Genomic DNA, 20,153 nt, shown 5'->3' with positions numbered 1-20,153 from the left:
CCGGCCAACTTTGACGGGCACACTTTTCCACTGACTCTCTTTAAAAGTCATCCAATTTTCAAAGATTATCATTCTTCATCTCCCTCATTCCTGCAGACTCCACCTGAAATAAAGATGGCCTTTTGATAAACAAAATACCCACTCTCTTAATCTCTCTGCATCTAAGATTGTAAAAATCTGTTGCGCAGTTTGTGGATATGGAAATATAAAACTGCCTTGTTTAGCTAAACTAAGAGAAATAAATGGAAGAAAAAGCCCTCTGATTTTGTACATGTTCAACGCACAATAAGGAACCATTTATAGTCACACCAGAATGAATGATTTTCCTAGGATAGGCATTATATACATCTGTGTGCAGCTGCAGTTCTTATAGTAATTAAAACCTGGTCTGCACTCCTTTCCTATTCCTTTACTAACGTAAAATTATCCAGATTACAAGAGTCTTTGATATTCAACAGTCACAGAGACGATCCTTTCCTAAGAGACATAAAATGGAAAATCATCTCTTTCTCATTCAGCTTAGTGTGGAAATTGAGAAGAATGTCTTCTTGAACAACAGGCCACCCTACATGCCAACAAGGATAGGAGGCAACATATGAAGTGCATAGAGATCGCTCAGAGCTTGCATTTACCTTGTGTAGGTCAGGCATGAGGTCCTGGTATAAAGAGCGAATCAGCATGTCCAGAGTGCGTTGCCGTTTCTGAGCAAATGTTGGAGTTTCCAAGGTGGCTTTTTCCCCATTTATTACTAAAGCACAGTGAATAAAAGGACTCATGTTACTTAAAAGGGGTTTCATATCCTTTCACTGAATCCAAGTTCTCTCTTTACAACTCACTTTATTGTTACTAATTTGGATTAGCTGCACATTATTACACAGTTCTGAACTAGAAAATGTGGTTGTTTTGTCATCATGACTACAACCAATTTTTCTAAAGCCTGTTTGTCGTTGAGCTTCTAAACTTTATCTAGCTGCTATCATTCTTTCTACTTAAAAAGATGCCATTGAATCCTGAAATTCCTGAAAAGTACCATTTCAAAATCAAATAATGTAAAATTACTCATTTCCTGGATCTCAAACACGCTGAATTCCTCAGATAATATATAAGAGTACCACAGAACTGTTAATGTCACGGACAGTTCGGTTTTCCTATGTTTTAGAGTCACAGTGAAGAGATTACCATTCTTTGTGGCTCTACTGAAGTCACTGCAATGCCTGAGCACATTAAGTACTGCTGTAATTGGCAAAACAGTTTCCTAAAAGCTAGGTAATCTGCCATTTTCTAACAGGATTGTTCCTAAGTAATTAGAGTTATTTGTTTAGTTCTAAAGGCCAAAAGAGCAATAATAATTCTCTACCAAACATCTCAATCTCCTAACTAATCTGAACAGTTAAGTAACAGGTCAAATGAAATGTACATACCAGTTCAGATCTGGTAACTTGGGAAGCACTGATTGCAGGGCGTTTGGTTCTTAGAACTAACTGGAAATGTTTGAGGACTGACATAGCACTGATATTAACACAGTTAAACTTTTAAAAGCCTTTATATGGATTCACTGTGACATTACAAAACTGAAATCGTATGTAATCTACATTATCCCAAACCGATTAAAACCAAATCCTATTTCACCACTATGCACTGAAATAGCATCTACACAGCTGTGTAAGTGCCAACGCTGGCATTTACGCAGCTATTTCCTGATTCTGTTTTCCTGTCTGCCCAAAACGAGGCAGCCACAGCAGCAAAAGACCTTTCATCCCAATCACCTAGCGGTTAGGGCCTTGCCCACAGAGTACAAAACCCAGATTTCTAGACCCGCTCACCAAGAGGGAGCTTGAAGCTTCACCTCTCACTTCCCAACCACCAAGCCGTGAGCTAGGAATTATCCAGAGCATGCGCCAAATTGTCACAGGATTGCCAGGGACCTACTCAAATTGAGGAGGAAGGCGGCCTATTTTGCAGGTAGATCGTGGGGCCGGCCGCCATTTTTGCAGGCTTATTCGGGCAGTGCCCCTCCCCCCACCATGCCTCTGATTGGCTGAGGGGCCCTGTTGGCCTCACTGCTGATGGGCTGGGAGGGCTGCCTGTTGTGTGGGCCCACCCCTCTCTGCCAATCAGTGGTGGGGGCAGGGCTGCAAAATGGACAGGCCGCTCAGCCAATCAGCGGCAAGGCCACTAGGGCCCCTTAGCCAATCAGAGGCATGGGGGAGGGGCACCCTGCCACAGAAAGCCTACAAAAATGGCGGTTGGCCCCATGATGTACCTGCAAAACAGGCCACCTACGTCCTCAATTTGAGCAGGTCCCTAGCAATCCTATGCAAGAGCCGGCACAGGAAAACAGGGCCTTCTGAGCATACGCAAGCGCCACATGGGCCTGTCAAGGTGAAATAGGCTTTGACCCTAGGAGTTAAAATTACTGTTAGCATTAAAAAGACTGACTTACATTTTACTAGCACAAAGTCCCTGAATTCCTGATGATCTGTAAACACAGGTGGAGATGGAAGAGGTGGCCCAAAGAGAGGTACACTTTCTTCTGAAAATATTTTCAGCCTAATGAAAAAAATAAAACAAAACTATTTATTTGGGTTGAAAGTTACCTACAAGAGACATCAGATTTGAAGAGGCATGCAAGAGCTAGAAACTGCTATTGGGAAATGTCAGCCTTTCTACAGAGCTATCAGATGTCAATACTCATGTGGGGTTAAGTTACGTTATATCACCCTTACAAGTACCTTCGTCTACAAGTACTTTAAGTGGGACTCTTCCAGAACAATGGACAGCAGGATGACCTGTGTCCTGAGTCAAAGTGGAAGCCAGGCCTGTCCACCTAGACAGAAGTTGGGCTGACACTACAGCACACTGCAGTCCTACAAGAGCAGAACTGGCCATGAGGTGGTTTCTCCATCTGACTGTGTGAGAGGCCTTTTTCATCAGTGTCTCTAGAAAACAACTGCCCTTTTTAGCTGTCAAGGGCGTGCGTCAAACAGTGCTGCACCGAGAACAGCCCTTGGGCACGTGACCCATTCTAAACACAATAAGGCTCTAGAATAGACACCATCCCTGGCTTTTGCCTTATCATATGAGGGGCATATCTTGAATATTGTACATTCCATACAGTCATTTTGGGCTTGTGTACAGGAGATGACAGCAAGGTGTGGTGGAAGAACCTTACTGCCCTGTTTCTGAAGGGAAAACTAATTTAATTTTAGTTAAAATGTTGTGCATAATTAGCCTAATTACAATTAACATAACATCCTTGATAGCTATTAGCTAACAATTAGAATAACAATAGTTCTAGCTCTTCTCTTTCACAAGACACAAGGATGGAGCAGGGTTCTAGCGTAGAGCTGTAAACAGTAAGAAAAAACTGAGGGGCAACTGAGACCGTCCTTCCCCAATTTGCTCAGCTACAACAGTCATGAGGGCTCCCAGCAAGCAAGCATGGCCCTAAAAGACCCAGGATTCTGTGAAGAGCAATCTTGCATGCCTGTAGCATTTGTGCCTCAGAGGCATAATTCATGTGGACAATCGTATGAAAAAGCTTAACATTTCATAGTCTAACTTTAAGATAAAATATACATTGCCTCCTACACCTTACTGACTGCACCCCTCCCCACCCCCCAACATGTTAAAAGAAAAGCCTAGGTCCACATATCAAAGTAGACAAGGAATGAAGTATGACGATATCCTACGGTTAGTATATTGGCTTCTTCTGGGAGCCTACATTTAATCAGGTAAGGAACAAGCAAACAAACAGAACGATGCTAGATTCCTCTAACATTGTTGAAGCAAGACTTAATTAAGTTGCCTGCTTAGGCAGTACAGCACAAAGTATATGTGATGCATTATTTACAGGGAAAATAACCATTGGTCATGGACCCCTGGTGGTCCACAAGCTATGTCTAAGGGGTCTGCAAAAAATGACTATGATCAATCAAAAGTATGTGAATACCACCATTTGCAATTCAAAGGGGTCTGCACCTCCACTCACAATTTTCTAGGGGTCTGCAAATGAAAAAAGGTTTAAAGCCACTGGTCTAAATGCTTTATGTGCAGGCATAGAACCATTAATCATTCACACTATGATGATTTAAACTAAAACAGTTCATGAATTTAAACAGGACCTGGAAGCAGCATCCTTTGGTGTGAATCCGGTCCACTGTTACTGCAGAAAACTATGTAGTGTACTCCCTTTAAAAAACTGATTACGCACCATCTTAAAAGCAATGGATATTCCTCCCTCTTCATCTTCTCCCACCCCATGTGTATATGAAGACTATTCCAGAATCTGATTCTTCTGATGGTAATAAATCTTGTTTCCCTGGATTTCAAACGTAAAAATGTATTCACAGCCAGTTTATGCCCCTTTGTGTGGTTCTTTTCCCTTACTGGTAGTTTGATGCATCAGCAATAAGGAATAATCTGCTGCTGCTCCTGTCACATCAGACTAACAAAGTGAGCAACCTGATTAAAAAACCACCTACCTGTAACTATCATTTTGCTTATTATATCTCACTAAGGCAAAAATATCTGCCATGAAAGTTAAAGAAATTAATCCACTGTTTTCATGGATATGAAGTTTACTTGCATTTTGTAAATGTCCACTTTGCTGAAAGTCAGATGGTATGGTTAAATATAAAAATCACTTTATTACTTTTTATATCATTCTATACTATGCATGTATATTATTCTGGGAGGGAAAATGTATTGCATTTAAACACTATTTTTGGCAATCAAGCTAACTAATACAACAATCACCACAGCACTCTCGTCAGCAGAGACAAAGACAAGTTACACTCATAATCATGTTAGCTAATCATGCTTGGGTTTAATGATGAAGAAAAACTTTCCTTGCCCACAGTGACCACACAGGTGATTGATTTAAAAAAAAAATGTTTCAACGTAACATTTCCCTAACAAACACAGCTTTCCTGACATTCTTCTGGCCCAAGCTTATTAACATAGGTCCAAGTTGGATAACAAGATAAAGTACCAAAACTGCAGTATGATCTACCACCAGTGTTGACTCATGACATGGGGTGAGTTCTAAACACATGCCCACAGAGCACTGTGTAGCTTTCCTGCAAGTCTTACTACTACAAGAAGTTTCTTCAAGCTGAAAGAACCTTTGCATTGCTCAGTCCTTCTAAACTATAAACGGTGGCAAGGGAAATAAATCTGATGCAACTCTAGGGGCTTAAGGAAACTCTAAATAAAAAGAAGGGGCCTTTTTTTTCCAACCATGAGACTCTGGAATTTGCCAAAGCTAAGACAATCAGGACCTGTGGAAAGCTTCTATAGCAGCTTCTGGAGTCTGTCATAAAGACAGGACTAAAGTATTTTACCTCTGTCTCTCCTAGCCCTGCTAAGTATAGGATCATTTAACCCTGCATACACTATAGAACCCAAATTGCTACCAATAGTGAAGCTACACACCTACATAACTGCATTTTTCACTTTACTTAGTGGAAATAGGAACAAGACAATGAGCCATGTGAAACACTAGCACCACTTCTGGAAAATAACGTAGGGCATATCTGTAGCTTCAACTTACCTTGAAAGAATTAAGTATAATACAGATCAGAACCTAGGCCTTGATCCTAAGAGAAGGTAGTAAGGTAGATGCAGTTGCTCAGCAAAATATCAGGATCATGCTCCAACCCTGACAGTTGAAGTTGCTTCCGTTAGGAAAACACCTTTCCCTGTAAAAATTCTGACCTAACTAACATCAACTGGCTCAACAGCTTTCAGCAGGTCAGCCAGGACCACGTTAATATCATACGAAGGAATCTTTTTAACAAGTTTTTCATGAGTATTAAATCAAATCCCATATGATAACAAAGAGCTGTAGACACAGGGTCCTAACTTCAACACATTCCCTGAAGGCAAAAACAGCCAAGTCAAGTGACTTTGGAGGGAAGTGCCAGATATGGACTGGAAAGGAGGGGCCCACAGAATTTTAGACCAACCCAAGAACATTTTTTGAGAGACAATGTAATTTAGGACACCTTCATGGAGTAAGCAAGACTCCCATCTCTCTTTGGGGAGTTATGCCAACAGGGAAATAAATCCCACATTGCATGAGGAGGTACCTTGCTGTGATGTAATCACATATGTTCAGACTCAGCTTATTAGGGTGAGTAGTACGCTAATACATTCCAGAACCTATTTATCTCATTCTAAAAGGTACTGTTGTAAGATCTGTCTCTCCTCTGCTAACACTATAATGAGAAGAAGGGTGCACGTTAAGTTTTCAGTATGTAAGGAGGTGGAACACAATTACTACCCACGGTCAGAAAAGAACTAGCAGCTTCAGCACCGGGGCGTGTCCATATTCTATAGTAGATTCTGGTGCAAGATCAGCCTGCTCATTGAGACACAAGTGTGATCTGTATCTCAAAACAAGGGATAAATGCTGTTTTCAATGTTTGTTAGCCAACTTGTCCAATGACAAAGCAGCAAGAATCAGCATTCCCACTGTGCAAATGTTGCAACTGAGGCCTGGAAACATGCAATGACTTGCCCAACGCCAGCATCATTAATGTTTATATTATGGAAGTATCTAAAGATCTCTAAAAAGTAGGATCTCTTCTGCACTAGACACCTTACTGACCTACGATAAATGAGATTCCCTCACACAAAGAAATCTAAAAGAACAAAACAAAACCAAAGAAAAATCCCCCATAACAAATGGATGAAACAAACAAGTGGACCAAGCAGTAAGAGATAACAGCAATAAACCACATGAGGACTCAGAACTGGAATTCCTGACTCCCTGCCTTGCATTCATTTCTATAAACCACAACGCCATATCATGGCATAGAAATGTCACTGATAATTCTGCATGTTTTACTTCAATGGAATGGAATACACAATTAAAGCAAACAGCTGATCTTTAGGTATTATGGGACAGCATTTAGCAGATACTGCAAATTATTTTCACATCAAAATTTATGAACAAATATTTTATGAGATACTAATAGAATTTTCTTGGTGAATCTGTCTGAAGAAATCCCCAGTGACACATACAAAACCATTTGTACAACTTGAAACCATCAAATATGAAACATTTTAAACCATCTGTATTCAAACTACAGAACTCTTCAGTGGTTCTGGAAAAATTTTCCAAGGTCAGCTTGGGAATATAAAAATCAAGAGATCTGTAAAGGTTGGTGGGGAAGTCCTCCTTTAAAACAGTTTGTAAAGTCTGTAAATGGCACACACTGGGGGTCGGCAAACTAGTCTGCAAGCTAAATCCTTGCTGTACCGCTGCACCCATCCCTTCTTCAGCAATCCCCTCTGCTGCACAGCCTGCTGTTCCGCCGTGTCTGTGCTTACCCTTGCTGCAGAGGGGATGGGATCAACAAAGTGCAGCCCCCCACTGGTGGCTGAGCTCTGCAATCCATAACAGAGCCAAAGGCGGCTTGTACCTGAGCTGTAGTCATGTAAAAATACAAAAAACAGAAGGAAAAAAGATACGTGTAAAGTGAGAGCGAATCATGGATGGTTTAAATGCTGAAGAAGATTCATCCCCTTCCTGGAACACAATAGTGACAATGTCATTTCCAATATGCCGCTTCCTTTCTACCTGAAAAAGGAAAGACACCATCACTAGAATGCAAACCTAAGCTTTAACAATACAGCAAAAGAACGATGATTCACAGAGAAACTGATAAAGATTATGGGTTTTTTTTCTATAATGAGAGTTGGCTGCAAACTGAAGTCCACGGAGGAACCTTTTATAAAAATACACCATTCTGTTCCTTTCCTTTTTTTAACTGAGTCAAAAATAAAATGAAAACTCCAACACCGGAGAAATGCACAGGATTTACATGAGGTAGGAATTATTACACATCTACAAAAGAAAGAATATGCAGCAATAATTATAACTTACCTGTACTATCAATATGTTCATATATGTAAATATAACAATCATTAATATTCACACAAGTTGGCTATAGGCACTGGCTTACTGGCTGGTGAATATATCATCTATGGAAACAATGAAGTAATTTCAGAGCACCGGGAGCTTTTTTACATTTTAGAATAATTTTCAATTCCATTTGTAAGGACAAGAAATCATGACATACATCCAAATACATGGAATATACGTGTGCTCAATTACTTCATAGAGCATTACGATAAGTCTAAACAAAACGAGATTTCATTATCTTGAATTGCAGGACCATGCATCTAAACTTAAGCAGTCACTGCTGAACTTCAGACTGAGCCACAAGAGATGCTGCAACCCAATTCAGATCTTGCTTTACAAAGATTAGTTACTGCATGTTCTCACATCCTGCTCCCCAGGTAAGTCATGCAGCTTGTCTGGAGACAGCACAATGAAAAAACAAAAACGATTTTTCCAAAGCCATTGTTGAATACTGGCCATAGGCAGCAGGGACAGAGGCTACTGGTCAGCACCACTAGCCCCTCCCTTGCTGCTCAGCAATTGCCCCCGTCACAGCTGCTAATGAAGTTTCAATCTGACAGCTAAACCTTTAGCTTTTGGCTAAGCAGCAATGCTGAGGGATGGGCTCCGCCTGTCCTGTGTGCACCCAGGAAGGTAGCACAGCCTCCAGCAGCCATTCTAGGCATCAGAAGTGCATTGCCTGTATGGAGCTGTTCATATGCAGATTTGCCTAGTGCGCAAGAGCTCCATAAATGCTCAGTCTTGCACTGCAGGAAGGTTTCTTACTGGAAGTATATGACACTAGTGCTCTCTGATCTACACTAATGGTTCTTGGTTTGCAGGTGGTTTTCAAGATACTAGTTCTAAATTCTAACCTCAACCATTAAAAACAGTCTGCTCTGTAGATTCTTTCTCCCTATATCATATTACTTTGTGGTCATATGAGGTGCTCAAACTGTAGTCTCATTAACAGAAACAGGAGCTGGTGGTAGAAGAGGACAGTTATCTGTGGCAAGACAGGAATTCAAGTTAAAGCCTTCTTAGGTTAGTTCTTAGCACACTGCTGTTTTCAAATATATCAAGAGATATCCAAGGCAGGCGGTTGATTTTTTTTATGTCACTAAAAATGAAAATAAATAATACTGGCTTCTGACATTAGCCAACTGGGCATCATAAACAGCTCTTGAATCGAGCTTTGTTCATTGCAAAGCGCTTTGGAACCTTCAGATGAAACATGCCACGTAAGTGTAACCATTCTTATTTGGCAGTCATACAATCATAGAAAATCAAGGTTGAAAGGGTCCTCAAAAGGTCATCTAATCCAACCCCCTGCTCAAAGCAGGACCATCCCCAGCTAGATCATCCCAGCCAAGGCCTTGTCTAGCCAGGTCTTAAAACATCTGGGGATGGAGATTCTACAACCTCTTTTGAGTAGTCTGCAGATTAAATAAACCCAGTTCCCTCAGCCTCCCCTCAGAAGTCATGTGCCCCAAGCCCCAAACCATTTTTGTTGCCCTCTGCTGGACTCTCTCCAATTTGTCCACATCCTTTCCGTAGTGGGGGGCTCAAAACCAGATACAGGACTCCAGATGTCGTGTCACTCATGCAGCCCAGGATGCCATTAGCCTTCACCACAACAAGGACACACTGTTGGCTCATATTCAGTTTATTGTCCACTGTCACCCCCAGGTCCTTTTCTGCAGAGCTGTTGCTTAGCTAGTCAGTCCCCAGCCTGTACTCATGAATGAGACTGTTCCATCCTAAGTGCAGGACTTTGCACTTGCCCTTGTTGAACCTCATGACATTTATTTTGGGTCAATCCTCCAATTTGTTGAGGTCTCTCTGAATCCTAGCCCTACCCCTCAGTCCATTTACTACTCTCCCCAGCTTGCTATCATCTACAAACTTGCTGAGGGTGCACTCCATCCCATCCGCCAGGTCCTTGATGAAGATATTGAACATGAGAGGCCCCAGGACTGACCCGTGGGGCACTCCACTTGATACTGGCTGCCAGGTACGCATCAAGCCATTGATTGCTATTGTTTGAACCTGATGATCCAGCCAGTTTTCCATCCATCTTGCAATCCATTCATCCAACCCGCACTTCCTTAGATTGTTTGCCAGGAAGTTGTGGGAGACCATATCAAAAGTCTTGCTATCGTGTCCACTGCTCTCCCAACATCCACAAAGCCAGCCATCTCACCATAGAAAGTAATCAGGTTTGTCAGGCATGACTTGCCTTAAGTGAATCCATGCTAACTGTTACTAATCACCTTCTTCTCCCCCAAGTCCTTAGAAATGGATTCCTTCAGGACCTGCTACATCATCTTTCCGTGAACTGAGCTGAGGCTGACCGGTCTGTAGTTCCCCCAATCCTCATTCTTCACTTTCTTAAAAATGGGCACTATATTTGCCCTTTTCCAGTCATCCAGGACCTCTCCCTATCACCATGAGTTTTCAAAAATAATGGCCAGCAGCTCTGTAATTACATGGGCCATCTCCTTCAGCACCCTCAGGTGCATCCCATCCAGTCCCATGGACTTGTTTATGCCCAGCTTTTCTAAATAGTCCCTAATCTGTTCTTTCACCACTGTTGGCTACTTACCTCCTCCCCAAACTGTGCTGCCTGGTGCAGTAGTCTGGGAGCTGACCTTGCCCATGAAAACTAAGGTAAAAAAGGCAGTAAGTACTTCAGCCTTTTCCACATCCTCTGTCACTAGGTTTCCCCTGGCCCCAAACCCCCATTCAGTAAGGGACCCACACTTTCCCTGATCTTCCTCTTGTTGCTGACATACTTGTAGAAACCCTTCTTGTTACCCTTCATATCCCTTGTTAGCTGCAACTTCAAGTGCACTTTCGCCTTCTGTGCATATTTTTCTAACTTGGAGAAACATTCCTGCTAAGAACAACAAAGACTCAGATAAAAAGTCTATGTAATTCTGTATTGTGTGTTAGACAGATGCTTCAAAAGAAGATGCAATATATTCTACAGACAGTTATGATTAATCCAACTGTTCAGGCAAATTGTTCACAAATTATATAACCTAGAGACTAGGTTATACTCTAAAATCAATCCAGTACATACACACACACACTCTTATTCCAGCTAATATAAACAGAATGCTATTTATTTAAAGGTCACATTTTTAACTCTATAAAGCTCTTGACTTGAAAGACATTGGGGCAGTATATCCTATAACTTATATGTGTGCTGTGTATAAAAGTGACATGAATTTTTAACCAGGTTTTTTTTATTCAATGTGCCATTGTATCTTGTACTAGGAGCCATATAATGTAATCCAGTGCCATGATAACAATAACATAAAATAACTGTTGTGCATCAGGCATAAGTGTGGTTGCCTGAATCATGAAGAGATTTTAATCTTACATTTCAAAAACAAGTATCACTGAGAAACCAAAAGAAAAAAGAATACTAAAAAAAAAAAAGTCTGTGGTGTTGTGGTTCACTAAGAAAAATCAATATGAAAATTGCATACTTGCTGCTTGTTCTCCTTAGAATATGGTAACATTGTTGAAACATGAAACATAATCTCATGCCCTTGGTACACTGTGTAGACAGAGCATATTCCTGTTGTATCATCTGCAATAAAAAAGAAGTACTCTCAGCTGACTTATGCAATACTGGCAGCCAAAGGGGAAAAGGAATTTTCGATCCTATTACTGAACATCCTCAGATCAGTTCCTTTTCCAATTCACCCTCTCTCACTAGTTTATTGTCTTTTTTCAAAATAGGTTGAAGTCATTTATGTTTTTCCCCATACTAAATAACTTAAATTGTACATAAAGGCAAACTATCAAAAGTAGAGCTTTATCAAAATGAATATGCCTGCTAGCAGGTCCAGTCGACTTACCCTTACAGAATATTTCAACCGGAAAAATACTACTGTACTTACCAGTATTTTCAAAGAAAGAACTTTTTTTCTTCATTCTGCCTTTCAAAAAAAAACAATCAGTGCATCTAATTTGGGGGCATGGTGAATGTAAAAAAATATGGCAGCTAAATCTGAATCTTTTTAGAGTGTGCAAATCTGTTATCAACCTGGATTCTATTACCATAACATAAAACATGGGCCTTGTTCACAATAGGAAAGACACAGTCCAGGAGGAAACAACACAGATTTGCAAGACCTAAAAAGGATGATAGGCAGACAAGGTTCTTTGGGGAGATGTGATATCTTTTATTAGACAGACCAAATAGTTGGAAAAATTGTTCTTTGCAAGCTTTCGGGCACAACCAACACTTCTTTAGGCACAACCAACAACCCTAAAAAGGATTAAGCTTTTATCGTAGAAATACTTCAAATTCTAGACAAGGGGTTGGCAACATTTTTGGCCCCAACCATGACCCACCCCAACCGTGACCCACGCCTTGACTTGGCGTGCCACAGACAGACAGCAGGGAAGCAGCAGGGGGACCGTTCCTCAATGCTGGCAGCGGGTACACGTGCACCTTCAGGCAGAAAGCAGGGGAGGAGCCAGGATTGTGCTGCCCCAGCCCCTTCCCCACCACACGCCCCGAGTTGCATGTGCACCTGCCACTGCTACGGAGCTGGTGACGGGGCTCCAGACCCCAGTGCAGCTGTTTGCAGCCTCCCTACTGTCTGCTGCAGCTGCCCAGAGCCCAGGTCAGCTGTGGCAGGTAGCCAGGAGACTTCAAGTGGCCGCAGTGGGTTCCAGAACCCCAGCTGGGCTCCATGGCAGTAGTGGCTGCACTTGCACCTTGGGGCACACAGCCAGGAAAGGGCCTGGGGACGCGCAACCCCAGCCCCTCTCCCACCGTCTGCCCCAAGTCACGCGTCCAGCAGCCACAGAGCTTGGTGCAGCAGCTTGCAGCCTCTCAGCCGCCTGCTCCAAGCAGCCCAGGCTCCATAGCCAGTGGCAGCTGCCCAGAGCCCAGGTTGGCTGTGGCACGCCTAGCAAAATGCCTCATGTGCCATGCTCTGGCATGTGTTTTGGGGGTTGCTGACCCCTATTCCAGACAGCATGAGGAGGTATAGTGACATATTGGGATAGGAACGCATGCTATACCCATGCTGGAGGACAAAAGTCTAATGCATTATTTCCTTATTAAAGGCAGTGTGGTGTCATATTAAGATGCTTGTCCACGCTTGCCACCCCCGCCCCCAACACGGTAGAAGAACAGTATTGAAGGAACTTTTAAGGAAGTATAAAATAGCAGCCATGGGAGTGTAAGAACAAGAACAGTGCTGCTTCCAATTCAGGTGTAGGGGAAAAAACAAAGGGTCTGAATACAGAGAGAAAGAAACAAAGAAACAAAAATATTTAAAACTTATTTTTTAATTATCATAAAAATGTATACCATATTCTATAAAGATTACCAAATATTCCATCCCTGAAGATCTTAAAATGGAAATAGACCAAGTCAAATCACTCTGCAGTAATTTGGGGGAGAGAGATCTAAGGAAAGGTAAGAGGAAAGGGACTGCTGGTGGAGGTGGATTAGAAGGAAAGGTAGTTTTCTTGGCAGGCAAAGGGGAGTATTTCAAGTAGACAAGACAGAATGAAAAAGAGCTCTAAGTTGAGAGTGAAAAAGCAGACAAAACAGCAGTAAACTAAGGGATTCAGAAGAACATAGCAGGAAGCAAGAAAAAATTGAAGTAGAGAGTATAGCTGTGGAAACTGACTACAAAAGAGTTTCTAGGTAAGGTTCTTACAGCTATATAAACCCTGAACCTGAGGCTACAGATCTGTAATCCCTGTTTAAACCAGATTTCACGCCATCTAGTCTGGCGATTCCTTGTCCTGCAATTTCCCTTTCAGGTCAGTTTTTAAAGTTTTGCTGCCTAAGAACAACAATGCTGAGGTCAGCAATGAAATCTCCATTCTATATGCTGCTCAGTGCACCCTTTCACAGCATCTGATGAAGTAAGCTCCAGCTGCCCAAAACTTTATGCTACATATATTAGAGATATAACTAAATGTATCAATCTATAATGATAGACAGAGAGAGATGGAAACGACTAATTTAGTCTATAGGTGCAAATCTACTCTACCTTCTACACCAGGGGCGGGCAATTATTTTGGCTGGAGGGCTGCTTAACAAATTTTGGAGAGCTGTTAAGGGCTGCATGGGTAGTCCCGCCTCTTGACAGTTGCCCAACCCCCTCGTCGCCATATTGGGACCAGAAGTCTGCCCCACTAACCCCATACCTTTGCCACCAGAAGTCCCTCCCCTTGCCCCCCCAGAAATGGGAGGGGGTTTGCCATGTTAGAACCAGAAAAAAAACACAAATCATACACTAGACGTCAAACACATACTATAACATATTTTAATTTTATTACAAAAAGTATCTGGCATAATTTGTGTACTGTATATAGAAGGGATTGCACAGTAACTCAAAAATAAAGTCTCACTCTTTTATATTGTGTGTCAGGGTATATGGTGGGGTGTGTGTGGAGGCATAGGGTGTGTAAATATGTCAGTGGGGGATGTGAGGGCAGGGTGTGGGTGTGTGAGATTTGTGGGGTGTGGGGAACTCCCCCACATTCCCCAACATGGCACACAGCCTCTGCTGCCAGCAGCAGCAGCAGGTAGGGGGGCTCAGGGAGCTCATGGCCAGCGCAGGCACTGGCGCCCAGCAGGATGCGGGCTCCAGGCAGTGCTACGCACAGGGGTGAGAATCTCAGCCTGTCTGGCTGCCTCTATCATGGGGGCTCTGTGTCACGCACCTGCAGCTCCCGCACTCCCACAGGCGAAGCCCTGTGCTGGACTCCACAGGGAAGCAGGGGACAGGACTCCCTCTACTCTGGGCAGTCTGGGGACCTGTGCAGCAGGAGGCAGGGAAGGCAGCAGGCTCCAGTGTGGGGTTTCCCCCACTGCAAGTGTGGGAGCTGCAGGCACGCTGCGGTAGAGGCAGCAGCAAAAGCAAGCTGGGAACTGCAGGCCTGGGCTGGCTCCTACTGCATTCTGTGATCCCAGCGTTGCAGCCAGGAACCAAGCAACACAGCACAGCTGGGCACCTCCCGGCAGCATGCTGTTCCTGGCTGCTGGGCCATCCCTGGTGGGGTGCGAATCGGGACAACTGTCCCAGGCCCCATGGAGCTGGGCGGACCAGCAGCAGTGTGGACCTGGGCAGAGCGGCGGCTCCACATCCAGCCACTCGCTGTTCCCCCCCCGCCCCCCTGATGCCACCGATGGCAGCAGCCTCTTCAAGTCTGGAATCAGAGAGGGGTGGGTCCCTGCATGGGCAGATTTGCCCCGGGCCCTGCACCCTGCTTAGGTCACCTCTGCCTGGCTGCAATGCCAAAACTGCAAAACGCAGCAGGAGCCAACCCTGCCACTGGCCCCGACTCCCAGGGCCCCACACTCCCACCCACTGCCACTTCTCCACCCCTCACAGCCCCCACACCTGCCCCTGCTGCCTTTCCCCTGCCGCTTTCCTTCTTTCCCTGCCCACCACCACCACCACTCCCCCCCGGCCACAGCTCTGGCACCACGCGGTTCCAGCTGCAGGGTTGGGACCATACGATGCAGCAGGAGTACCACACAGCTGCCAGCTGGGAAACATATGGTGCCAACTGGGCCCAGCTGGCTCTTGTTGCGTAGGTGATCCTCCATGTCCTCATGCCATTCTTACCTGAATTTCCCTCTCAGGATGAGGGAGCCAGGGAACAGCCCCAGGGTCCCAGGCCAAAAGCCTCTGCTAAGGCAGAAGCTTCTGGCTGGGGATGGGGCAAGGCCGGTAGGCCTTGCTGCTATTGGGTCCTGCCACCAAGCTCCTCCTGAGCCCTACTGCTGCTGGCTCCTGTCATCTTTGACAGGCAGTCAGAGGCAGATAAATATTCATTAAAAACAAAATTTAGGGGCCCCAGGGGCCAGACAGAATGGCCTGGTGGGCCAAAACCAGCCCACAGGCCATATTTTGCCCACCTCTGTTCTACATGATATACACATGCCAGTCCCGTGACCAATCTGAAAAATTTAGTCCATACTTTAATAGCTCCTTCTGGTCTTAGGCATCATTTTACATGCCCATGTGGATGTTTGGTTGCTGCTGAGGAGCTCTATGGTTTCTGTACATACTTCACTGAGGATTTTTAACTCCTTTCAACACAGAGAAAACACAAAGCCTTCTCCCTACAATGAGTCCAGTCCTAAGTCTATTGCTATCACTTCTTACCAATTTTTTTCTTTAGCATTTGAATAAAGTAACAATACATTTAAAATGCAACCATCCACAGAGTCTGAAATCTTACTTTTGGTGTCCAACCCTCCTCTGTAGCCTGTCCAGCCCTTCAGTGTAATTGTGTCACCCATGAGACTCAAAAATCTTTGAAAACTTTCACTTCCAGTTTCTACAGGTGAAAGAAAAAAAGTGTTAGAGGAACTAAAAACTTAATTGGTGAGACAGCTACAACTGCAGATTGTCCACAATACAGGACACTGGGTCTAACCCCTGGGCATGCTCTGGCATGCAATATCAGTCATGTGACCATCTGATCTGAAGTCATTACATTGGGAACACTTGCATGTCCTGATTTACCATGACCAGAGCCTCAGTTTCTCTCCCTACAACTCAGTTGCATTTAAGGCACTGGCCCCAAAGTAGAGTAATACCCCCCTGAGTATGGCCATGAATTAAAACTCTGGTTCCCTACATTTTTCTTCATGTCATCCAAGTGGGTAGCTATAGAAAAGCAACATTTTCAGCCTTGTTAAACAACACTCCCCACTTGGTAATTCTAGAGCAAGATGGGATAAAGATAGCCATCATGATGCACACACTTGCAAATCGGATGATAAAATGGGAAATGCAAGCAACCTTTTGGTTCCCAATAGCCACATCTTTAAATCTTTGAAAACTTATGGAGGTTTTGTTTACAATTTGGCTTGTGTACTTAAGAATACAAATTATAAACAATAAATGAAAACAGCACTGAGACCAGAATCTGGTCAAAATTTCAATCTTACAAAACACAATATTTTTCAACTTAAAATTTAATATAAACATATAGGCCTCATAAAAATATAATGAAAGCAACACCCAAAAGCCTGGCAAGTGATGAATATAAAAATGTACAGAAATACTTAAAAAAAATAAGTTTCAGAAATTAGAGTTATTTGTTATAAAACTATTCAGTAACCATCTCAAGCTCTGAAAATTGGATCTAGCAACTGTTCTACTGAACCAAAGTAATTTACAAATATCTTCAGAGCTTATTGTAAATAAAGTACATTTGCAATATCAGAAATGTGTTTTTGTGCCAAGATAACTGAAAGTGTCAGACATTTTTGCCACTATTTTAAGATGTGGGAGTAGTAAGGCACATTTCACATAAACACCAGCTCATCCTTACAGTGGTTTAATTCTGCAGGCTACTGCAATACCAAGCAAACCTACCATGAGCATAGCGCTAATGACCACCTCTTTTCTGGCTCCTCCATGTTCAATATATAAGTGTGCTCCTATTGTATTTCCAAGTTGGCAAACCAAAATATTCAGTTATCTGAATAAAAATGAAAAAAATGCAGACTCACCATTGCTGAACATTTCATCATCCGTAAGCTGCCCATCTTTTGCATAAAGAACTCCAAACTTAAAATTTACAGAGCCCTGAGAGGGGGGAAAGAGAGACAATGTGCAACACAGAGAATATTAAAAAACAAATCTTTATGATTTTTCCACTAAAGATTTGTATATAGTTCTTCCTTGCAGAAGAATAAATCTGTGCTACACCACTACTCAGATTTGTACTTTACTCTCCTCATTTATCCAAACTGCACATCAAGATTCTACTCTGCACTTCAACATGCACAAGGGTACTTACAAAAATCCTCAGTTTTATGCCCAAAGTACTTCATACTACTGTACTTTGTGCATGAAATAACTGATCTTTCTAAGTCATTGTAAACAAATACAAAGATAATTTCCACTAAGTGGGTTTTGTGAGCTCAAAGCAATCAGTCTGTATTTACCTCTTGCTCTTCTAGAACCAGTAGATCCTGTAAAGAGAACAGCATGTTTAGCATTATGATCTACAAAGGTATAACTGCTTTATTTTCACTACCTTTAAATTTAAAACTATTTTTTTCAGGACAAGTGCAGTTCATGCCATACAGAAACTTTGCAATACCACAGAACAAACACATCATGAACTACTGCAACGGAGTACCGGCTAGTAGAGTGCATGTTTAATGGCTTATTTTTTCTTCTAAACCAAGGCCATCCAACTTTAGCGGCTGGGGGCCACATGGCACACAACAGGGGCCACTTGCTGTGGGTGGAGGCCAAACCAGCACAGGCCCCTGGCCTTCCTGCATTGCAGCAGGCACACTGGGACTCCCCTCCTTCCCTCACTGCTCGTGTGGGCACTTCTCCCTCCCCCAACATTACATTGCACATGTGGGCACTTCTCTGCCCCCCACTGCACTGCACGGGTGGGCCCAGGTACCCCAGCCCGACCTTCAGTTTCCTAAGCCACACCCATGTTCCCACACAACAGGCTTCTCTGGGACTGTAAGCTGTGCCAGACTGCTCTGCCCCACCCCTGGGGTGAGGCAGGAAGTAGAAGCCAGAGGGAGCGGGAGCCTGGAGCCTGTGGCTGCTACTGCAGCAGCCAGAGGTGGAGGGAGCCAAGCCAGGGGCCAGAAACTAATCCTTTGTGGGCCACATGCAGCCCATGGGCTACTAGCTGGACAGCCCTGTTCTAAATAATTTATAGTCCAAAGTATCAAAGGAAAATATGAGCTCTCACTTACCTTTTGTATCTCAGGGTGAAGAATTTCTCTAGGGCTTTTTTCAAATTTGTCAAGGCTCATGGCACTGAAACACAACAGAAATAATTTTTGTAGAAGGGCAGAGATATTTTCAATACTAGGCCATTAACGATGTGCTCCTTTGCACAAGGAATTAAACAAATCATTATCTTTGTGGAACCACAGAAAACAGGGATGGAAGGACTTCCAAGGGACATCTGATACAGGCATGATAAAGTATACCTAAACAATTTCTAACAGATCATTTTCTACTCTACTCTTTAAAAACGTCTCATGGTGGTGATGCTAAAGACTCCATAAGGAAGCCACTTAACTAGCACAAGTTTTTTCCTGACTAAAGATCAAACCTAGGCTGCAGCAGAAAGAGCACCAAATTGTAACTACTAGACCACCAAGGACTTCTGGGTGATACATACCAAAAGTATGTCATTTTATCATAGATACTTATCCCTTTTCCAGAACAGATTTGGGTGGCCTTACCTTTAGAGAAAGATACTAGTAAGGTATTGTACTGTCACAAATTTAAACCTTATTTTGTTTGCAGGTAAAGTTCTAGGCTAAATGTTACCACACTGATCCTTTTAAGGCAGCATAATAATGCATATTTTTGGTAAAATAGCATTTGGAAAGTTCAAAATAAAACCAAAAAAATATAGGAAAAGATAAAAATAGTAAGCTATACTATCAATGAAACAGAAGAAACCTCAAAACAGAAAAATATAAAAGTTATGTTGTTATCAATACCTCTCTATGCAATTTTATACATCATTTCTAGTTTTAATTTACCCAACCAAAAAGCATTTCAATACACATGGGATGAAGCCCTGTCAAGGCAAAATGAACTAGTTGGGAGGAATAGAAAACATAGGGCACAGAAAGACTTCACTTGTGTTTTTTAGAACCTCATCAGTTCCTATTTTTTTTTAAGTTACTTTGTAGTTCAGTACTTCTCCACCTTTTCCAACTCAAAGCACCCCTTTGAAAATACCAACTCTTAGCTTTTGCTCACTTCTTGACTATAGAAAAATAACAGCAATTAATCTGTTGCAAAAAAAATATTTTTGACACCATATTGAACTCTCTGGCTTCATCTTGTGAATCGTGTAGCTGTTTGCACAGCTAACACTGCTATTATTGCAAGACATCTTTAAAAGGATTCCATGACACCCTAGTTGAGAATCATTGCTCTAGCTATTGTGGCCATGACAAAACAAAAACAAAACAAAACTTTAAAATGGCAAGTATACTTAATGTAGTAACGTTTGCAGAGAACCTGAAACAATATAGCAGCTCTGAAAGACATGAACTGCCAAGGTGTTAATTCAGATAAAATATATATTCTAAACAGTAACACTATTAACTAGTGCATCGCAGGTAACTAGGTGACAGGCTGGGAATGTGGGTAGGAGACGCATACATTAAGATGGTTAAGCCTATTAAAAGATGCAGGGTGATTTTTGTAGAGCTTGCAACTGATTTAAA

General features: G+C 42.7%; 1 protein-coding gene across 9 annotated transcripts in view; it reads right to left on the bottom strand.

Annotated features, from left to right (window-relative positions):
- GARNL3 (GTPase activating Rap/RanGAP domain like 3) overlaps window positions 1–20,153 on the bottom strand; it is a 117,364-nt gene that overhangs the window by 30,034 nt on the left and 67,177 nt on the right. For all 9 annotated transcript variants that reach the window (XM_059715787.1, XM_059715786.1, XM_059715790.1 and 6 more), the window contains 9 exons: window positions 18,654–18,717; window positions 17,871–17,897; window positions 17,433–17,508; window positions 16,151–16,249; window positions 11,410–11,513; window positions 7,480–7,588; window positions 4,485–4,530; window positions 2,444–2,550; window positions 633–748 (listed from right to left, as the gene is read on the bottom strand). In XM_059715787.1, the coding sequence (XP_059571770.1) occupies window positions 633–748; window positions 2,444–2,550; window positions 4,485–4,530; window positions 7,480–7,588; window positions 11,410–11,513; window positions 16,151–16,249; window positions 17,433–17,508; window positions 17,871–17,897; window positions 18,654–18,717 (748 nt within the window). The remainder of the gene's footprint in view (window positions 1–632; window positions 749–2,443; window positions 2,551–4,484; window positions 4,531–7,479; window positions 7,589–11,409; window positions 11,514–16,150; window positions 16,250–17,432; window positions 17,509–17,870; window positions 17,898–18,653; window positions 18,718–20,153) is intronic.

The sequence above is a fragment of the Alligator mississippiensis genome, chromosome 12, assembly GCF_030867095.1.
Source record: "Alligator mississippiensis isolate rAllMis1 chromosome 12, rAllMis1, whole genome shotgun sequence".
Classification (NCBI taxonomy): domain Eukaryota; kingdom Metazoa; phylum Chordata; order Crocodylia; family Alligatoridae; genus Alligator; species Alligator mississippiensis.
This window is presented reverse-complemented; position numbering and strand designations above follow the sequence as displayed.